This window comes from Apteryx mantelli, chromosome 4, assembly GCF_036417845.1.
Source record: "Apteryx mantelli isolate bAptMan1 chromosome 4, bAptMan1.hap1, whole genome shotgun sequence".
Taxonomy (NCBI): domain Eukaryota; kingdom Metazoa; phylum Chordata; class Aves; order Apterygiformes; family Apterygidae; genus Apteryx; species Apteryx mantelli.
Genome location: NC_089981.1, coordinates 48,210,471 through 48,230,896, shown reverse-complemented (window position 1 = coordinate 48,230,896; position 20,426 = coordinate 48,210,471). Strand labels below are relative to the sequence as shown.

The 20,426-nt window shown below is 39.5% G+C and overlaps 1 protein-coding gene across 1 annotated transcript in view; it reads left to right on the top strand.

The window, feature by feature from the left end:
• LOC106498152 (cytosolic phospholipase A2 epsilon-like) overlaps positions 1-20,426 on the top strand; it is a 39,606-nt gene that overhangs the window by 9,282 nt on the left and 9,898 nt on the right. Inside the window, exons 4-15 of the mRNA XM_013959293.2 lie at positions 1,957-2,029; positions 6,276-6,412; positions 8,341-8,472; positions 9,952-9,992; positions 11,139-11,181; positions 11,994-12,051; positions 12,481-12,647; positions 12,774-12,860; positions 14,922-14,959; positions 16,941-17,088; positions 17,961-18,097; positions 19,208-19,430. Coding sequence (XP_013814747.2) covers positions 1,957-2,029; positions 6,276-6,412; positions 8,341-8,472; positions 9,952-9,992; positions 11,139-11,181; positions 11,994-12,051; positions 12,481-12,647; positions 12,774-12,860; positions 14,922-14,959; positions 16,941-17,088; positions 17,961-18,097; positions 19,208-19,430 — 1,284 coding nt within the window. The remainder of the gene's footprint in view (positions 1-1,956; positions 2,030-6,275; positions 6,413-8,340; positions 8,473-9,951; positions 9,993-11,138; positions 11,182-11,993; positions 12,052-12,480; positions 12,648-12,773; positions 12,861-14,921; positions 14,960-16,940; positions 17,089-17,960; positions 18,098-19,207; positions 19,431-20,426) is intronic.

The following is a 20,426-nucleotide window of genomic DNA, read 5'->3' as shown; positions in this document are numbered from 1 at the left end:
GCTAATTATCCGGCTGAGAGGATGGGTTAATTAACTGGGTGGAGAACTGCATTAATATCATTATACTGTTTCTGAAATGTGAACTAGTGTCTTTGCATGGGGTAGCACTGAAGATATACTACTCCACTAACTGCTGTTTGCAAATTTTGCAGCTTCTCTTGCACTTTTTCTCCTTCCAGAACACATGAAATAGAAGGCAGATGGATTGCTGAGGGTGAATACCATGCAGAAGTACTAAAAGGAGGCAAACAAAGCATTTTTGAGGCTCATGGAGGAGGCAGCAGGAACTCTTAAGATCTCAGCACAACATTATTTTAACATAAAATGTTTTAGGGGAGAGAGGAGAGGATTTTAAACACACACAGAAAAAGTAATTTCTTGTAACAAAAGAGGCCTAACTGTCTTCACAGCTGAAAATAAAGCCCTTTTTGTTCTGTTCTCTTACCAAAAAAAAAAAAAAAAGAAAAAAAAAGGAATTTTGGCAACAATACACATATTGTTTTAAGTGAGGTTCTTCCAGCCATTCTTTATCTGCCTTGACATCTGCTTTGTCTGCTTGCTTACAGTCGTTCTAGGAAGTCTCTGAAGTTTTATAGAAATAGAAGGATGCTCCTAAATGAGAGGAAATCAGCTGATAAAAATAGCAGTTGTCAAAAAGAATGATTTGGAGGGCTCTGCTGTAACCATTTATGCAGGTGGAAATGTTTCTAGGAGTGTGAGGAAATGGCCATGTGTCACAGTCACTGGAAATGCTGATTTATTTATGGACTTTGTTAGAGTAGCCTTTTGCAGATACAACTGAGCTACAGACAGCTTTTTGGAATGAGCCAGCAGGAAATCACCTTCCTTAGAAAAAGGAAATCACATTATCCTCTATTAATAAATAGGAAGAGGTTCCCACAGTCACAAAATCTGGAGGGACTTGTTTTATGGAAGGTTATGGCTGAGATATTCAGAGGGGCCAAAAGAAATTAGACACTTTCATTTTATAGGGTTTTGTTGTTGTTTTTCTTTTTTTTTTTCTCCAAAGGCATCCCATATCTAATTCCTTAGTCTCTAAATTATCTGTAGATAATTCTCAGTTGTTAGGTTACCACATGGTCGTGATTAACTAAAGTTCCATTCAGATTACTGTTCTTGTTTTCCCCATATAGTTGTAAAAGAAAAAAAGGAAAAATTGCAAGAGGCCTTTTCTGTGTTTTTGAAGCATATGATAAAAATGCTTCTCTAGGTACAGTACTGAGGGTTTGCCCTGTGAGAGTCAGCAACAACAGATGTTCTCAGCAGAGTTCTTTTTAGTGTGATGGGACCTAACAGATGCTTATTAAGGTGATCTTAGCTTTGAGTAAGATTATACCAGTATTTTGACAGCTCCATCACAGTGGTCATCAGTGCATTTACTCTGTTCAAGAGACTTCCTGTAACTATGTTCTGGAGGTAATATCTCAGCAATTTCAGAGTGCAGGAGTTTGCAAGCATCTAGCATTCAGTATCAGTTGACATGGATTTATCCCTTTCTTTTCTGCTATAATGATCAATCCAGACTCTCAGAGCAAAACACACTAAAATGTTAAAAACAAAACAAGGCTTCTTAAATAGAAGTTTATGTCAAATACAATGAAACCACATCTGGCTTAGAAAGTCCTTAAGCTGCAAATTGTTGGAGGCTTGGAGAATGTTCATGGGAAATATCACTCTATATTTCTCTGTCCCTTTCAAATCCTCTTGTTCTGTGGTCAGATGACACAGGCTACTGAGCTCTCTTCTCTGACCCAGTACAGCCACTCCTCCACTGTGTTTTTAGGTTGCCTTGTTGCAGATTTTCATCTGCAAAACAATGAGATGGCTGACACAATTTTACTGACTGTATTGTTGTTTTATAACATTTGATTAGGTTGCTCATTTGATATTTTTTCCGTTGAAGGTTAATTCATAGTCCATATCATTCTTCTCCAGATAGAATCATCTCCCTGCTGCTTGCTCACTGTAAGAATCATACGAATGAGAAATGTCCAACGGGGGGATGCTTGTAAGTAAATCTACGGTTCCAACAGATGTTTCATTTTCCTGAAAGTAATTAGGGGATAACTGAATATTGTAAACACCCTGCATTGAGAAAGTAAAAAGTTGATGGTTTCATTAGGATATATCCAAATAACTATTATTATATTATTATTTTTCAAATAACTAATTATTTGAGAGTTGGGGTCTACTTAATTCTGCAAGGATAAATAGTTAAATGAGAATATGTGTATAGCAAGGAGACAGCATATTGTTCAAAAGAAGTTAAGTGGTGTCTCAGGGTACTGGCAACATGTTTTCTTTTATAATTGTATAGCAACCTCTTGCAAGTATTTCTTAAATAATCCATGACTTATGTAAATAAATTGTTATAAACCAGGTTAGTCCTTGCTGCTGTTAAATTGAATGTTATTCCAGTGCTTGCTTTGTCCTGGGTGGTTTTAAGAGTGAATATTATTTGAGGGTAAATACTTACAGAGGAAGGAAAATCTCTGGACTGTATAGATGAAAAAAGACTGTATCCCTGCGCCCACCAGTCAATTTATGCTTTTTTCTAAAATACCTATAAAAGATGTGATTCATGAATTTAGCTGTACTTTCAAAATTATCTAGGAAGTTTAGTTTCTTAGGAGCAGAAATGAACCTGAGGGATTCCTACGAAAATACTGCTCAGTGTTGCTAGTGCTTGTAGCTGTGCACATTTGAGCAGCATGGGCTCCCAAAGACTTTATATTTCACCCTGAGTCATGACCATTTACCCATAAATAAATTGCATTCTTGCCCTGGCCCTTTCCTTTTGAGTTTCCTCTGGCCCAAGGGATACAGTGGTGTGACTGGTGCATATAAAAGCCTGGAGGAGTGGAACAGAGCAAACTCCACCAGCAAACAAGATAATGGGACCAAGAAACCCATTCCAGTTCAATAGACCTGTTTGCACCTTGCCAGCCCCTTGACATTTCAATCATTTAAATGCTGTTATGACAATGTATTGGAAACGAACAAGAAAGAACTTTCTAAAATCATTACCATCAGGCTAATGTTATTGTTAATTACCCTGGAATGACTGTCAAAAAGGATGCTGATGGAGGTCTGAAATTCTTGTCTCTTTTAATGCTTGTATAGCATTCTTGTAATTGTGCAGGTGTGTGAGTCATATTGCAAGAAAGTGATATGAGCAGGAAAGGAAAATGCCCCTGTTTCATTAAAATAAAGAACATGGATTATCCCTATGCACTGTGATGCATTTGAAACAAAATATACCTGTTAACAGCTGATTTTTTTTGACTCAGTACAGCTATGTGACCACCTGTAAAAGGATCCAGAAACTAGCTCTAGGGTGAGTGTGGAAGGGAAAGGGTGTAACCCTGCAGTCTCTCTCGATTTTCCTTTTTCATTTTGAACTGTAGCAATCTACACCATAGTCTCTTGCCCTGGAAGAGCCAGGGAACACATTGGTGCAAGAGGGTAGTGTAGAGCAGTATTACAACCATGTGATACCTGCAACTTAAAGGCGGGTCAGTTTGCTAGAGGGCCAGCACCTACCAGGGAGACGTGTGTGAGCCTTGGTGCAAAGATACTGCAGTGAGTTATTGTATACTTCAAAGAACCTTTTAGGACATAAGCCATGCTTCTAATGACTAGGGCTAAGCTCTCCAAAGAGGAGCAAAATGTAATATGATGTTACCATTGCCAAAGCCAATACTGTGCAGTGTCCTTCACATGTGAACAAAGAGTTTTACTCACTCTGGTAACCAAGAAATCAATTAAAGTCAGCATTAAAAGAGAATGTTCTGCATAGACAGCAACACTAGGTGTGGAAGCAGCATAGCGTCACCTGAAAGACCAGAGTCTAGGTTTACCATGCAGCACTGTTTTCCATCTTACCCCATGGCTGTCACATGTTTCTATGGGGGATGTATCAGTGGACTTCCCTATGTCACACCTCTGAGTGAGAGATATACTAGCTATATCCCAGGTCATAACATAGGGTCACTCTCTCTGTACCTGCACCTCCCTCCCATTCCATGGTTGTGGCACATGTGTAATGATGCAATAAACCAGAAAAATTTCATCAAGGACTCTTTTAAGCTCGTCTGCTTGTCGAATGGTAAGACAAAATCACAAATAACTAGGTTGTAGAAAGAGCTTGTGCAAACAGAACTGAAGCAATACTTTGAGTTAAATACACAGCTGACTAGTTTACCTACATCTACTCATATAATTAAGGATTGTTTGATACACTTTGTATCTCAACGTACATTTGATACACAAGAATGACAAATCACATCAGTAGAATAGAGTACTTTGTCAGTGAAGTAGTCACTGATCTCTAAGTGATAAACCTAGGGTCATATAGTAGTCATACAGAATTACATTAAAATACTTTTAAATCATTATCATTATTTCTGGGATCTCCAAACATTTCTGAATACTTATTTTTGCAAATTTTGCAAAATTTTTCAGAGCATTACTATCTGCATTGAATTTCCTCCCCCTTAAAAAAAAAAAAGATTAAAATAAAAAACACAAGCAGACACACAGAATCAAACCAATGCAGTTCACTGCCAGGGATGTATTCACTAGGCTCACTACAAAAGCTTCTGATACTTCAGGTAATGAAGTAACAAGAAAAGTTATAGAAAGGAATAATGATTATCACAGATATGAAACAGCTCATATATCCTGAGAGATAAAACAAGCTACAGGTTTTAAATGTGAAAGAGAAATGACTATGAAGGATATGGAAGCTATCTATACAAAAATAAATAGGAGGGAGAAGGTGAATAAGGCGTGATTTTTCACTGTTTTACACAATGTAAGGGCAAAGGAGCACTCAATGAAATTATCAAGCAGGAAATTTAAAACAAATGAGAGGAATATTTAAGTTAGCTGTGGAACTCATTGCCACAGGGATGTATGGGCGTTAAAATATATCGTGAAGAAATTATTCATGGAGGATAAGTCTAGCAAGGGCTTTTAAAAATGATATTCCAGATGCAACTGGTTTTGGGAGATCCCAAACATAGGAATGCCAGATTGAGATAGTGTATCAGGTGAAGTATTGCTCTACACTTACCTTGTTTCTCCTGCTCTGAAGCAAGATGCAGAAGGGCTAGAACCTGACAGTGAAGTGACTAAGAATTTATTTTTTAACGTGATGAATAAAATCTAATGTTTTTTTACTCTGCCTTGTTTTGGGAAAGCGATAAACTCTTTCAGTTGAATCTTTCCCAAAATATCCAGCACAAGACTGACATGCCTGCTGGAAGCTTTCAGACTGAATGCTAGAATTTGACAAGTTGTAGGTAATTAAATGTGATGTCTTAGGACAGAAGGAGGGCAGCCTTAAATCTAGGTCCTAAGTCAACTCTGTCTATAAGTGGAATAAAGACATTCAGTTCCTTAGGAAGGAGAGGGCACAGATGGCACACTTTGTTTCTCTTTTAGGGAAAACCTATGTGTACAAACAAGGCAAAATGTATAAGGTAGCCAGACTAGCCAGAATGACTAGACCTACGCTTACTGGGGAGACATTTAGGATGAGCAGCCAATGTTTTGGATTTTAGCAGTCAGCAGCTTCAAGTTGCTTCAAGCAACCTCCTAGCACCTTGCTGCAATATGTATCATCTGTGTACTGCAGTGTCTGCATCGTCTGCTAATAAGCAGGCTCTTGTTGCTGTTGGTTGTTCATCTCTGCCCACTGGAATGCTAAATACCCTGGCTATGTCTCCAAGAGGTTAATGCTAAATGGGCATGGCTGTAAGAAGGGAGCAGGATGCAAAGGGTATGCAAACAAAATGTCTGAAGTGACAGACGTGTCCTTGGGAATCACAGTTCCAACAATCACCAGTTTGTGAGAAGCCTGTCTTGCCATCTGCCTGCATCCAGCTTCCTCCACATCATAGAACAGTACCCCTCTCCCTGCTCTCAGTCTGAGTGTGGCACAATTGCAGTGTAGGGGAAACAAATGCCATTGGTGTAATATCTAATGTTTTGACCTGTGGGTTTGAATACAGAGCAGGAAGGGAGCCTGTAGTAGTCTTTTTCCTTCCCTGTAGGATTTTTGTTCTTCAAGGAAAGAAAAGGATCAACTCTGAATGCTGAAAGTGAGATTTCCTCTTAACTAACTCAGTCAGGAAGAAAGTATGGGGAAGAAAACTAAGACAAAAGAGTGGTGGGAAAGTAGGAGAAGTGTCATGTAGCACTAGTTACTTTGCCACATTAACAATTGTTCTGTCTCTCTTCCTATTCAGTAAGCCAGGCTGATTGCTATGTGACATTGTGGTTGCCTACTGCTACATGTGAAAAGTCCCGCACCAAAACTATAAGAAACTCCAACAACCCAGTTTGGAATGAAACTTTCTACTACAGAATCCAGAGTCAGGTCAAGGTAAAGAGCCAAAGTTATATGTTTTAGCTGCCTGAAGATTTTCAGTCACACACATATTTTTCTATCTTTTAATTTTAAATTCAAATAATTCAAATACATCACCCCCCCCCCATTTTTATGTCACTTTCTGTTAGAAGGCTGCCTACTTGGCTCCTGGGGCCACACTAATGTTATTAAATCAAGTTAAACTAACCACACTTTAGCACTGAGGCCAGCTGAAGTGGAAAAAGCCACATCCAGACTACCAGGCTCTCTTGCCTTCCTAAACAGTTTCTGCATGCATCCTGCCTATTGGGAACAGTGCATGGTTGGTCCTATCTGTCTCCTGAACTGTGCCCAGAAATTGCTTAAGAGATAGCACATGATAAGGTACTGTGCAAACAGTTTAACAGAAGAGATGATTGAGTTCCCATGCTTGGAAATGTTCACTGGTGCTGTTTAAATTGCTCGTAGAGGTATAGCCACAGGGTCCAGACTTGAATTAGGACGGCAAACCTTAGATCTTAAATAAGCAATAGTGATTCTTCAGCGTTTGTTGGAAACTATGAGAAAGAGCAGAAAGCTTCCCTGGAATTCAGACTTATTTTAGAATTCCACTTTTACATAGCCTTCCCTGCAGGATCTCAGCTGGTATAATGTCGAGGGAAACTTTATATCATGTGAAAGTTCTGTGGAACTCATTTTTGCACTGGCTTCTACTTAGGAACATGTAAAAAAAGTTTGGTGTGTAACCAGCAAGTCCAGCATCCTGCAGCTCTGGTACCCTTTAACAGTGGGGGTGTGCAACAGCTGGTAGTACCCACTTCTGATATTTCCCCACTGTACCTCTTCTGCAAAGAAAATGACTAAGCTTTCCATCCATCCTGGAGCACTGAATGACTGCTTGTGGGCAAAAACATTATGCTAATTCGAATAAGAAGTCAAGCTTCTCCTATGTCATGGGAACAAAGTGGCTGTGCCTCATGGACAGGCTGTGCAGCTTTGGAACTTGCCTCCAGTTTTCAAGCACAGTCTACATCATATAGCTATTATGCACTGAGTCCACCCAGGTGGCTTTCCAGTGCTAATAATTTTTACTTGGTTAACGTGTGCAGGTCTCAGCTGGCCAGTGCTTTATCTATGACAAGCAAGAGCAGGACTCCATAGGTATTGTACACTGTCAGTTTGCCACTTTGATCAAGTAATTGAGAGCCTTTTTGACTATATCTATACAGTTCTGGTTCTGCTATTCTTTCTGTGGATTTCAGATTGTTTTCGATAGTGCAGTCTGTAAGAACTCGGGCTGTGTGTGACTTTGTGCCTGCACACAGTGTCTCCAGCATGTATCCTGGGAAGTGTGAGAGAAGCACGATACTGGTGTCTCTGGGCTTCCTGGGCAGCTTTATGAGCCAGAATGAATGAAAAGCTGCTCTTTGCTGTTACGTATCTTATTGGTCTATCCCTCATGAGATGGTTTAGGAAGCAGATAATTTTTGTATTTTCAGGTGCCCCCCCATATAAACAGGTTTTCACAGGACAATGAGATGAGGAAATGATTTTATTGAAGATGGTTTCAGTCTGCGTAGCCTGGTATGGTGTGTCAGGGCTCTGGTCGTGGATGCTGGCCCAGTGTTACTGGTGGGCCAGAGACTGAGCTCTGTACTGAAACTTTAAGGAAACGAGGCTTTTATGAGTCAGTGCAAGGCTGATGCAGATTTGGGGAGCTGACTAAGCTGTCATGTAGATACAGCCAATGTATCACTCATGTTACAGTAATTAAGCTGAACTGAGGAAGAATCTATGTTTGATTACAATACACTTCTCCAAAGTGGGATGATACTTAATTCCTCCACTTCTCTTCTCATGCACATCCCCCAGACTCCTTCTTCGCTAGACCCAGTAATGTCCAGACTGCCAAAACTCTAAAAACCTTCTCCTTCTCTTCCCAGAACGTGCTGGAGCTAACAGTGTATGATGAAGATTTTGTTACTCAAGATGACCCTCTCTTCTCTGTGCTCTTTGATACTGCTAAACTTCCAATTGAAAGAAAAGTTTTCCTGTATTTTAAGCCTGATCCAAAGGTGAGATTTGTGAGATCAGTGTCTGTGAGATCTCACAGGTAGAGGGCACACTTATCTGAGTTTTCAAGCCTGAACTATAAATTATAATGAACTTCTGTTTCCTGGCCTGTGTATTGCATTGCTCTGCCCTACTTCTGTATCTCTGGCTATGCTTATTGAAGCTCTTCTTTGTGGTATCTTCCATGAAGTAGTCTGTTTTGGCTACAGGTACTTGAAGGCTGGAAGTCAGTATTAGTTAATTCTCTTGGCAAAGTATCCTTGTTTTATTTCCTGGGGCTGAACTCAGATATTGTTGTTCAAGTTTGTCACTGGTCTCGCAGCTATGTGACTTTAACATTTAGATCAGGCAGGGATTTAAAACAAGACAGATAAGAAGCCAGTGAAGTTATACAACGCTTTCAAAATCTTGGGGTGCACTTTCTGAATCTGCCATGGATTATTTATCCCAGTAATGGATGTTTGAATTGCCATTTAAAATATAAACAGAAAAATGTGGCTATCCTAGTCAGGAATCTGTATTTGAAAGCCTGAGGCCCTCACAAAAAAATCTTAAATGATTAAATAGAACATATGGCTGAAATGGTGTGGTGCAGAGGGGAGGCATCTCTCAGCATCACCGAGGCTGCTGCACAGTTGTTGCAGCTGGAAGATAAGGAAAGATTTTTTCCGTGTAATTCATACACACTGCCCTCTGCCCCTTTGATTGTACCTGCATTCACACCAAAGGAGTGCTGGGCAGGAAAGCTGAAGTTGTCCCTGTGTGTATCCCTGAACTGTCCTTTGCAGTGCACTGTAATGATATCTCAGCTAGCGCTAAAACTAGCTGATTCACATATCAGTTAGTGCTGTTTTGAAGGTCTGAATGACTAATTTACTCTGGTTCCCAGTTTCCCATCTATAAAATGGGAATAAAAGCCTTCACAGTCTGTGGGGGAACCTTTGAGCTCTGTGGATGTGATCCATCAAATGTCTTGCACAGAGTTTCTTGCTACCATAGTCAGATCGCTTCTGGTACCCAAACTAGGTCACTTACAACCAGCTCATACGTATCAACACCTCCTTACAGGGTGTTGCATAGCTGTAACTCTAAATCACTCACTAATAGCAGTCTCTGTTTACTATGTTGAAGTGGTGGGTGGAAAGGACATTTAACTTCCAAGCTAATAACAAGGACAGTAACTCATGGGGGAACAATGGCAAGAAAAGGAAGGAGAAAAAAGGTAGAATTCAGAAGATGAAGCAAGTTGCAAATTGTCTTTCTGGAGCAACTTCACGCTAAGAGATAAAAGTTCAGATTACTTTGAAGATACATTGTAGAAGGAAGGAGGTAAGGAATCATTAGATTATCTAGTCTGAAATATTGCTTCAGACCACCCAGTCTGGAAGTTTGTCACAGGCTGTTAATATTGCATACCCAGTTTAAACAAGGGAGAAGGCATTACATAGTGACTTTGTTTAATTTCTTGTTCTCATTCTCAGGCCACGGAAGAGCTAGAGGTTGAATTCAAATTGGAGAGCATGTAAGTGATGTACATGTTCATTAAAAATATAAAAATCATTAAATGCTAAAACACAAAAACAGCATTAGAAGCCATGCTCCATGTGATTTCTGTAAAAAGCATGCCAGACTTCTCATACAGCATTACTATGTTTTCTGCTGGAGTGAGATACAACAGCTGATTCCTTCCACCAGTTGGTTCAGTTGTTTAGTTGCTTTTAAAGAAGCATCTCCCAGCATCATTTCATCTTTCTGCAACATCAGACTATGCCTACTCAGGGGCATGTCAGAAGACTTTCTGAGTGTGTATGTGTCTGTGTACATGTTCATGTGTGTGTCTGTGTATGTGTGTTAGTCTTTTCATGTATGTTCCAGTTTATGAACCGAAAAGACTCCTGATGCTGGATGGGCTGGTTAGTTTTCAGTGTAGCTCTGTCTCCTCTGATTGTCCCTTGCAGCACTGTTTTGGTCCTAGAAATTCTGTTTTCTTCATGCCCAACATAATGACAATGTGTTTAAAGCTCTAGTACAGAGATTTTTCTTCAGCATGGTCAGCCTGCTGTCCATATGAGTTACCTTTTTTGTCCCTATGTTGCCATGAGGTAACTAAGGAACAGCCAAAATAAAATGACTGACCTAAGGTCAGCAAGCAAGCCAGTGGGGAGCCAAGAACAGAATTCAAATCTCTTGAGTCCCAGCCCGGCATGGCTCCACATCATCTCCTGACTTCACCTGAATGATCTGGAAAGCTTTTTTTTCATGTAATTTATACCCCCTACCCTCTGCCCCTTTGCTTGTATCTACATACCAGCATATACATAAAGCTGAACTTCCCAGCAGGGGTGTGCTGATATATTAGCATGTTGTTGATATGTATTTTCTGTGTTATACTGAGGGAAAAAATTTGACTGCCTAAATGAAGGTTCCATTATAGACAGTCATGGGATTGCACTGCAAAAAACTAGCCATGATAAACATCACTTGGCTTTGGTATAGGAGTAAGTCCCTTTAGAGCATTCCTTAGTCCAAGCAAGTGCGAGAAGGAGCTTGTTGCTGAAGTCCCTCAGGCTCTCATTCTTCTAAATGGGGAGAAAGAGAAACACCCAGGAAAAACATGACTGGGCATTTGACTGATCTGAAAATCTGTGTTTTTCATTTTGTTTCTCAGTTCTGGTCCTCATGAAGCCATTGCTACCAATGGAGTCCTAGTGGTAATGTGTCTTTTTCCTAAGAAATTTTCTGTAAGTATTTTCTTAAGATAAGACAGGCCACAGAAGCTGTAAGCTATTAGACACCCAATAGGCCAGCTCTGTCTCCTTCTTCCCTCTTCCTGTTGAGATAGTTTGAGAATGAGGTATTTTATTTCTTTGATCATTTGTGGTATTCCTTTATTTCCCATATGTCCTGTATTTCAAATCCCTCCCCCCACCTCTCTCTGGTACCAGTACTCCTTTAAAAATGTGCTCCTATTTATCAAAACACAGTGGTTAGAAAGACTGTGAAACCACTTGCTGATAACATACCCAGCCCTTTCCTCCCCTGGGAGATGAGTCTTGAGTAATGGTAAGCACTGCACTAAATACTGACCTATCACAATTTCATTCTCTGAAAAAGGACTGAGTGCCACAAAAAAAAATTAATAGCAGTGCTTCTTCAGGAAGTGCTTTACACTGTTGGCTCTTGGTCTCTCAACAGACATCTTTCATTTATGTTTTTCCTGGTTTAACCCTTTTCATCTGTGCTATTATCCTGAAAATTCCCCTGATTTTTCTTTCATGGTATCCTTCTCATATTGGGAGAATCATGTGTCATTTTCACTGGAGGATGCTCTACAACTCTCTCCAGAGCTTTTCCCTTTCTTTAGTCAGTGGCTACTAGGCAAAAGCCCAGAAATGCCAGGGAATTAGGTACTTCAGGCAACCGGATATGCCCAAAAGCTGAGTGCGCAGGATTCAGAGTGCTCTGTAACCAGGTCAGAGTGTGATACCCTTTCTCATGCATTCTTATTCTCCATCTGTTACAGTGTCGTGAACTTTGCTGTTTGGAAGTTGAAGTGACTGAGAAGCAGCAGCAAAAATCAAGTAAAATTATTGCTTTGTTAACTACTTACCAATAATCACATGTTCCTTTCATATAATGAATAAGTGAAATAAGTAGTATCTACACTATTCAGTGCACTTAGCACCAGGCTAATGCATTAGGTTTGTTAAAGATTGTAATGACTACATCTGGTACTCCCTTTTGTTATATATCAATAAGGTCTATTAGAACTACATTAAAGTTGAAATCTCAGTTGTACACAATGGCAAGAACAATTTTCTATGAAAATAGTTCCAGTTTTGCTCCTTTCCTTTCACTGCTAGCACTCCCTTCAGAGTGCTTTACATTAGATAAAGCTGTGGTTCAAAATCTACAGCTCTGCTGTCACGATCCAGCTTTTAATCAAGCCAGGACAATTTTCTGGCTAACTTAAACTAATGTTTCTGCTGTCCTTTGTTTTGCTTTTTTAGAGAAAGAGCTCTCCCTTACAGTGAAAGGTTCCTTTGAAGGGACCAGGGACATTACACTGGGACCTGAAGGAGTTGCCAGCCCTCCAGGTCCTACCAAGTTCCATTATATCAAGTATGCGGAGCCAACACTGGATGTCATGTTGCCAAAGAAGAGGCGCTACCACCCTGTATGTTAGAACTGGCCTTAATAATGAACTCAACATGAGTCACTCTCTAGAAAGTGCGAGGGGGTGGGGGGGGGAGAGGGTAAACCCTTTACTTTTTTTGTAAAAAAAAGCATGTTGTTTTTCCAGCGGACCTGTAAGTTCAGTACAGAGACAGGTTCCCCAGTGGTGATGCTGAATTCACTGCCCATGGGAAAGAAAATGACAATTGCAGAGGTGAGTATCACTTCTAGCTTTCAGGAATAAAAGGTTACCTGGGTAAAAATCATTCCTTCTGTAAACCTCCATAATATTGTCCTGCAGGAGTCCCTATAGATGGGTTCTAAGAGGGGCAGAATTATTCTGAAATTTTCTCAGATCTTGAATGATGAGAAGCTCTATTTCTCTGGCTGTTTTCTCCAGAGAAGCCTGTTGTCATGTTGTCCCTTCATTATTCTCCTATACGTGCCAACAGAGGATACAGAGACCAGCAAGGATGTCAGAATGAGATAGTTCCTTCATTACATCTCTCCCTGTTTACCCCCAAATTTACTGACCCCTCCATCACTTAGAGTCCAAATAGAAAGTTGCCTCTTGGACATGAGCTAGGAAAATGTCAAAAAATCTGCCCCAAATAAACCTTATGCTTCAAAGGACTGTGTATGAAAAAACCTTACTAAAAATATTAAACATAACATATGAATGCTGAATGTATGGAGAGTACTGCTTAAAATAAAAATATATTCAGTATAATTTTGAATGCAATTAATAGAAGAAAAGGATTCTTAATTAAAAAAAAACATATTTCTGCTAAGAAACACCTACAGGTTTCCAGGTTATTAGGGACAATCTCATCCAAATTTTAGGTATTATGTTGTGAGAAAGTGAGACAGCATCAGATTACAGGGCTATAAAAACATCGCCTCAGAACAGAGGAATTTTTATCAATTAATTAACACTATGAAGGTTGCAATATGTAAATGCATCATCAGGATGCACCTTGTTTTGTCAGCTGTTCCAGTGCTGGCTAGGTCCAATTTCAGTCTAATTTACTTACTCAGTGGTTATTGTGATCTTGTATAAGTGGTTATCATTAATTGTCAAAGAGGAAAAGCTCATTATTTATACAGCATCTCAGCTCTCAGCAGTTCCGCTGATTCCTTTTCCCTTAATGCTTTTTGCTGGCCTACTTAGACTGAAACGTCTTATCTATGTGTAAAAAAACGCTTGTTTCTATAAACCAAATTAGAGATTATGAAAAAAAAAAAAAAAGGAAAGAACCTGCTCAGAAATCTACTGCCCACACTGCCGTCTGCAGCCCGGCCTCCCCTGCGTACCTCCCCTGCCTGCTCCTCGGGCAGGAGCAGTCTTTCTCGCTGTGTGTTCGCACAGCCCATGGCTGGGCTGCTCCGAGCCCCCAGTCAGCGGTCTGGGCAAGGGAGGTCATCCCCCTGTGCCAGGGGCTCTGGGGGACCACGTGGCTGCTGTTACTAAGAGAATACCCGTGCCATGGCCTCAGCTTTCCTTTAAAAAGTCAAGACTCTGAGGCGCATCCGGGAAAGCCCAAAGCTGTTTCCCTTCCTCCTTTTGCTCAGTTTGGCAGCTCCCCCAGCTCATCTGTGCAGCCGCCCTTTGCCGCCCCCAGTTTAATTACCTTTGCTGCTCCTTGGGTTCACAGAGTAAGGGGAAGAGCTGTTTTTCTGTGCACAGTATGATTTTGGACTCAGCTGTGTTGTCCATCTATCTCCGTCTCTCCTGACTTTTGTGCTCGTAGCCATATATCCCCATCAGGTCATGGTTACAGCCAGTGCTGTCCATTCGCTTACCCATTTGGTTAAGGAAAGACTTGATTTTAATGCAGAATGAAATCTTGGCAGTAGCAAATGCAAATGCGCAGTCTGATAACTGAGAGATTGTGGTTTGGATGTCAATGATCTGCTGTGTATCCCATGGGGCATAATGAATGGGAAGTGTACGAAAATGGTATTTGAGGATGCTGCAGAAAGGCTCTTGAATAACACAGGAAATGCAGTCTGTTGCTTGAATCTCAGGTGCCTTCTGTGCCAAGATTATTTACGATTTCTGTGGCCTGGAAGCAAGTGGGATTTGTGAGTAGGGATGTTCCACTAGGGATAAGTAAATGGTTTTGAAAATGTACGTAGGGATATCAGACACTTGGCTCAGTCATTTGCAGACCTAGTTGTGGACTAAATAAAACTCTGTCTCCCAGACAGAAAGGGAGAAAAGAAACTTTAAAACCAAAATAAGAAATCTACAGTTTATAATTTTGTTTTCCAGGAGAAAAGATTTGATTTGAATGTGAAAGCAGAAAGCTGGTAAGGGATCTTCTTCTATTCCTGAAGACTTTGTTTTTCAATTTTGCCCTTGTCTTAGCCACATAGAAAAGAAACAAGCAAACATTCTCAGTCTGGAAACTGGAACGTGCTTTTAATAAAATGTAAAATGCTTTTGCAGAACATTATATATAATTAGACTTAGCAGGATTTGATCTAAATCAATACGTGTCGATAAATGTATTTATTTTAGCATTATCCCTTCTCCTCTGACCAGAGAATACTATTGTTGATCAATTTCAGTGTCTGAAATTCACAAAAAAGACAAAGTTTTGGCTAGAAAACCATAATGGAGAGGAGTAAACATAGAACTTGATCAGAAATTACAATGAACAAATTATCAGCATTTATTTTTTTCCTAAGTGTCAGTATTCAATAGAAATAAAACTTGTATTCTCTTAGGTCTAATGATACTGTATATTTGGTAGAAACTGGGGTAGACAATGTGGCAAATGATTGGACATCTATACCCATACTCATTAATATGCTGCAGTAAATATTAAGGTGTTTTGTGTAATTCATGACCATATATAACACACAGAAATAGGCAAACTGATCTTTTCTTTTGGAGGTTGACTGGGAAATAAAAAGGAAAAATTGTTTCATTTTTGAAATCAGAATTTTCTATCATTTGTTTCAGAAAGGCAAGTAATCACTGACAACAAGAAAACCAGTGGTATTCCAAGACAGAGAAAAATGCTTCCCATTTATTTATTTTACATTCAGATAACTCTAAAAGCAGTTTGTTTATATCCTGATTTCCCATGGAAACACAGTTATGCAGCTCTGCCTAACTTAGTTCCCCTTGTGTATCTTCCATTTACCAATACAGCTGTAATCCTCTGGCTGCTTTTATGCAAATCTGACAAGGGGAGGAAGTCCCATAACTAGTTTCACTGACATTATGGACTCTGTAGTAGAGACAAGAGGCTCTGTAAGAGGCTTTCTGTCACGGAAAGAAAAAGAAAAATCCTGCTACTTTCCAATGCTTGGCCATGGCTAGCTAGGCAGCCAGGGAGTCCATGGGTAGCTCTGGCCTGGACACAAGCCATCAGGTCTCTTACCTTTGAGAGCTGTCTTGTAGGCATGGGGCAGAAAGAGGTTGAAGGGATGTTAGTGCACAGAACAGCACAAATGCACAGGGAAATTAGCTATAATAGTGGAGATATTTAAGGAATGACTTACTAAACTTCAGATTTAATGCAAATGAAATCTTCCTCTGAGTAATCTTACGTTGTATAATTCTTGAGTAAAACCTGACCTGACAACTTCTAGAGTTGAGGTGTGAAACAGCTTGTGCAAGTACAGAAGCATGAGAACAGCAGGGGTGAAATCCTACTCCACTAAATTCAGCAACAAATGCCCATTCCTTCAGGGCCTGCTTGTCACTGATTTCATCCTTATGCTGATTCCAGAACAGGGTTACATGATCAGGCTCACCTCAGAAATGGGAGGGTTTTTTCTGCCGATGCAGTTCTGCATCGGTGCTCAGCCACTAGAGGGGGATGCATTCACACTAGAGTTGCTCTAAATTTGACATTTCCTTCTCACTGGAAATGCCAACATTTGAAATTTTATTTTTATTTTAGATTTAGAATGAGAGAACATACGTTGGAATTTCAAGTGAAATGAGAATCAATAGATGTATTTTAGAATATTTGCACAAAGAAACACAGATATTTTAATTTTAGAGTATTCATGTTAATATTTTGTTTCATTTTTAAATGCTGTATATTATTTCTTGATCAATTAGCAATAAAGGGATGTAATGCCACTGATCAGTCTTCCTGGTTGAAATATGCTTTCTTAGTTTTAAAAATAGTTATAATATTCTCTCCTGTTCTCCCTCTCATATTGCATCAACCTGCTTGAAGGGAAGAGTGTTGTAGATTAACTTTGATCTGAGTCCTAAGATTGATAAGGGTGTGTTAATACGTAAAATATGTACATGTGTTTATCCTAGTAATTGCTCATGCAACCAAGACCTGGACATGCGGTTTGGCTTTGACTTATGTTCAGAGGAGAAGGATTTCCTGTGGAAAAGGAAGAGACATGTAGCAAATGCTCTGAAAAATGTTTTTCACCTGCAACAGGACCTCCAGCAGCATGAAGTATGTGTTCTGGGGAGTGGGTCTTGACTTTTCTAGTGTCTACATGGTCTCTTCTAGATTAATGTTGAGCAAATTGGACCAAGCGTGAGTATCTGTTGTATAAATAACAGCTAGCACATTTATCTTAACTACTGTCACCAAGTTTTACTATTTCAAGAAACGCTAGTTGCATCTTATATGTCCGGTAAAATAAAATTTGTTAGATTTGAGATGTGTTGATCTCTTCAATCCTATTCTATAATTGGCTTGGTTCTTAAATACTTTGGGCCTATTAAGTACATTACATAACAAGTATTTTTTCTATTGTTCAAATTTAATCATTCTGTGAGAGTTTAGTATCCTAAAGCATGTCCTCTGAGTGCTTCTTAAAATATCTTCCATTTCTTCCAATTTTGAAATTCCTCAAAATTAATATCCTCCATTTTAAAGCAGCTTCATGATACTGAAAAAGAATAACCTTGATGAGTGTAATTTAGTAACTTTATGTGAATTTTGTGGATTTTTTCATGGGGTTGGCATGCAGATGTAGTAGTAGATGTGCAGAATAGAAGGAAGTGACAAAGGAATGAGAAATGTGGAGAAAATACATTGTTTCATCCACGGAAGGTTGACTTCTTGTTTGTCTGTGCCCTCATTTGCCCTAAGTAGAGATGGGAAAGAACCCAGATTTGGGTTAATCTCTAATCCTGTATTTATGAAAAGTAAAGCAGTAATAGGAATCATTGCACCATTTCTGAGCCTTCCCTTCTGAAAAGGGACCTGAGCTCCGAGCTCGGGAGCTGGGCTGGGAGCAGTGGCCAGATCCAGTGTCAGTCTGGGGTGCCACATTGAACATTGCCCATCTGAGTGTCCTGTCCTCATGTGTCCAACAGGTCCCTGTGGTGGCTATCATCACAACAGGAGGAGGACTGAAATCCATGACAGGACTCTACGGCGGTCTACTGGGGCTCAAGAAATTAAATCTCTTGGACTGTATAACATACATCAGTGGGCTATCTGGCACCACATGGTAAGGACAGCTTGCACAGAAGGTTTTATTGGCTCTGTTGAGGGGTGAAGCTGCTACAAGGAGCTGTAGTCACAGGGGCGCTAGTGGCCACCAAGAATGAGTCTGTTATGGGTGTCAGCAGCTACTCCAAGAATTATAGTACAATCTCTTTGCATTTTAAAACAAGTTTTAGGTTCTCTACACTTGAAAGTGAGCTTGAAAAACTGGCTTGGCCAAAAATAGATGGAATCATTCTGAAAGCAAACAAGAGTGGGAGGTTTTCTTCAAACATCACAGAAACAAACTACTTCTCAGTTGCAGGCCATTAAATATCACCTTGATCCAAACCTCTGATTTTTGATTAGTGGTTCTTTACTGCCCTTTTCAACTCTGCATTTACAGCAGTTAAATATGTCTATGACAATTATACTTATCAAAATGGATTCTGAGGAAGCCGTTACTGGGGATGTAATTCTGCCCATAGTATCATGTATGATCCCATCTCCACAGATGTCCATTGTTCCCAATAACTTCTGAAACAGGCTCTGCTTTTTAACTGGTCCTGTGGAGAAAACTGTAGGACAGCGTGCATTTTCCCTTGCAATCTGTCAGCTTGGAAATGGGCTGAGTTTCCTTGGACAGTGTTATGCCCTGTTCACAGGATCTACAACTGTCTAACATCTGATGGTCCCATGTAGAGGGTAACATGGAGGATGACATTAAAATACAGCATAGTGATACTGTAAGATTGACACTTGAGTGATATAAAGCCAAGAGACAGCAGCTGGTCTGAACTGATTTATGTTCTAGAAAACAAGCAAAGAAAATGTATTATAATTTTGGGCCTTATTTATGCTTCCTAGATGAACCAATGTTCACCCTTAAGGTACTACTGGGTCTATTTTAAAAAAGTCAACAGCACACAAAAAATACATATACTGCAATCTTCAGGACCATCTTTAAAACAGTCATAGAAAATCTGGAGTGTTCATTCTCCAGAACAGAACAGCAAAAACAAAACAAGCATGAACAGTTACCAATACCTGTGTATACCTCTGTCCCCAAAGGCAGAAAATTTAAAGTCTTCTTTTGCTCCTTTTTATTTTTGTTGCCTGTATTATGTTTCTCCAGGACCATGGCCAACTTATACAGAGATGCCTACTGGTCACAGAAGGACCTAGACTGGCATATTTGTGAAGCTCAGAAACAAGCAACCAAATGCAAAATGGGCTGTTTCTCTGTGGATCGCATGAAGTACTATAACAAGCAGCTATGTCAGAGGAAAGAAGAGGGATACAGGACATCATTTATAGATCTTTGGGGACTCATAATTGAATACCTACTAAATGATGGGGTATGATGTATATTCATTTTCTTAGATAATTTTTTTTTTTATGAGCAGAGAGGAAATTAAGTCATCATAGTTCTCCATATCAATAAACTCTCGGACTTTCTATTTTCTTCAATAGACTGCTTACAGAGAAATACATTCCATGTTAATAAATTACATTGTTTATGCAGCCATTCGGAAAGTGTAATTAGACTCTTGCTGGTGTTTAAATAGAAATTGGACGCAGTCTCAGGCAAGTCTGCCTGAAATGCAGATTACACATGCAGAAAGACTTCAAGATGCAAAGCAGAACAATCTCAGCAGTGTGAAAACTATGTGAAGCAGGCATTGGTAAGAAACAGCTGGAGTGCTTGCTGATTTGCACCCACTGACATGTAACATGAGGTGCAGGTACACTGGAGGCAAGTGCATATTCTGCTTTTGCTGACAAGGGTTGCTCAGACAGTAGCTGGTTTAAGAAGTATTAATTTTTACAAGCAATAAGAAATTTGCTTTCATATTATTTGAAGTGTTTTCTACCCCTTCAGTACAGGTGTACATTCCCTCTTCTCTCCAGTTAGACTACAGTTCAAAAATGGCTGATTTGACATTCAGGAAGTAGGAATGAATGAGTGGCTGAGGATAGAACAGATATGTGCTCCAGTGGGGACAAAATTGTTTATTTATTGCAATTATTTATTTATTTTTATATATATTTATATATTTTTATATGTTTATATAAGTATATATTATATTATATATAAGTATACTTATGTTTATATGTAAACATAAATATTTGTAATTTATTCCCTGATACTCAGAGCTCCTGGTAGAGTACAGAGAGGAATATTACATATTAAGCAAAGGTATAAGTTAAACAGATGTCTCTCTTTTTTCCTTAGCTCTATGAGGTCTCCCTCACAATCTAGCCAAGTATCTTTCCCTTTGAGCAATACGCACTATTTTTATGTAACCATTAACCTCTGCCAAATCTTCAGGAACTAGTGGCTATCAAATTTG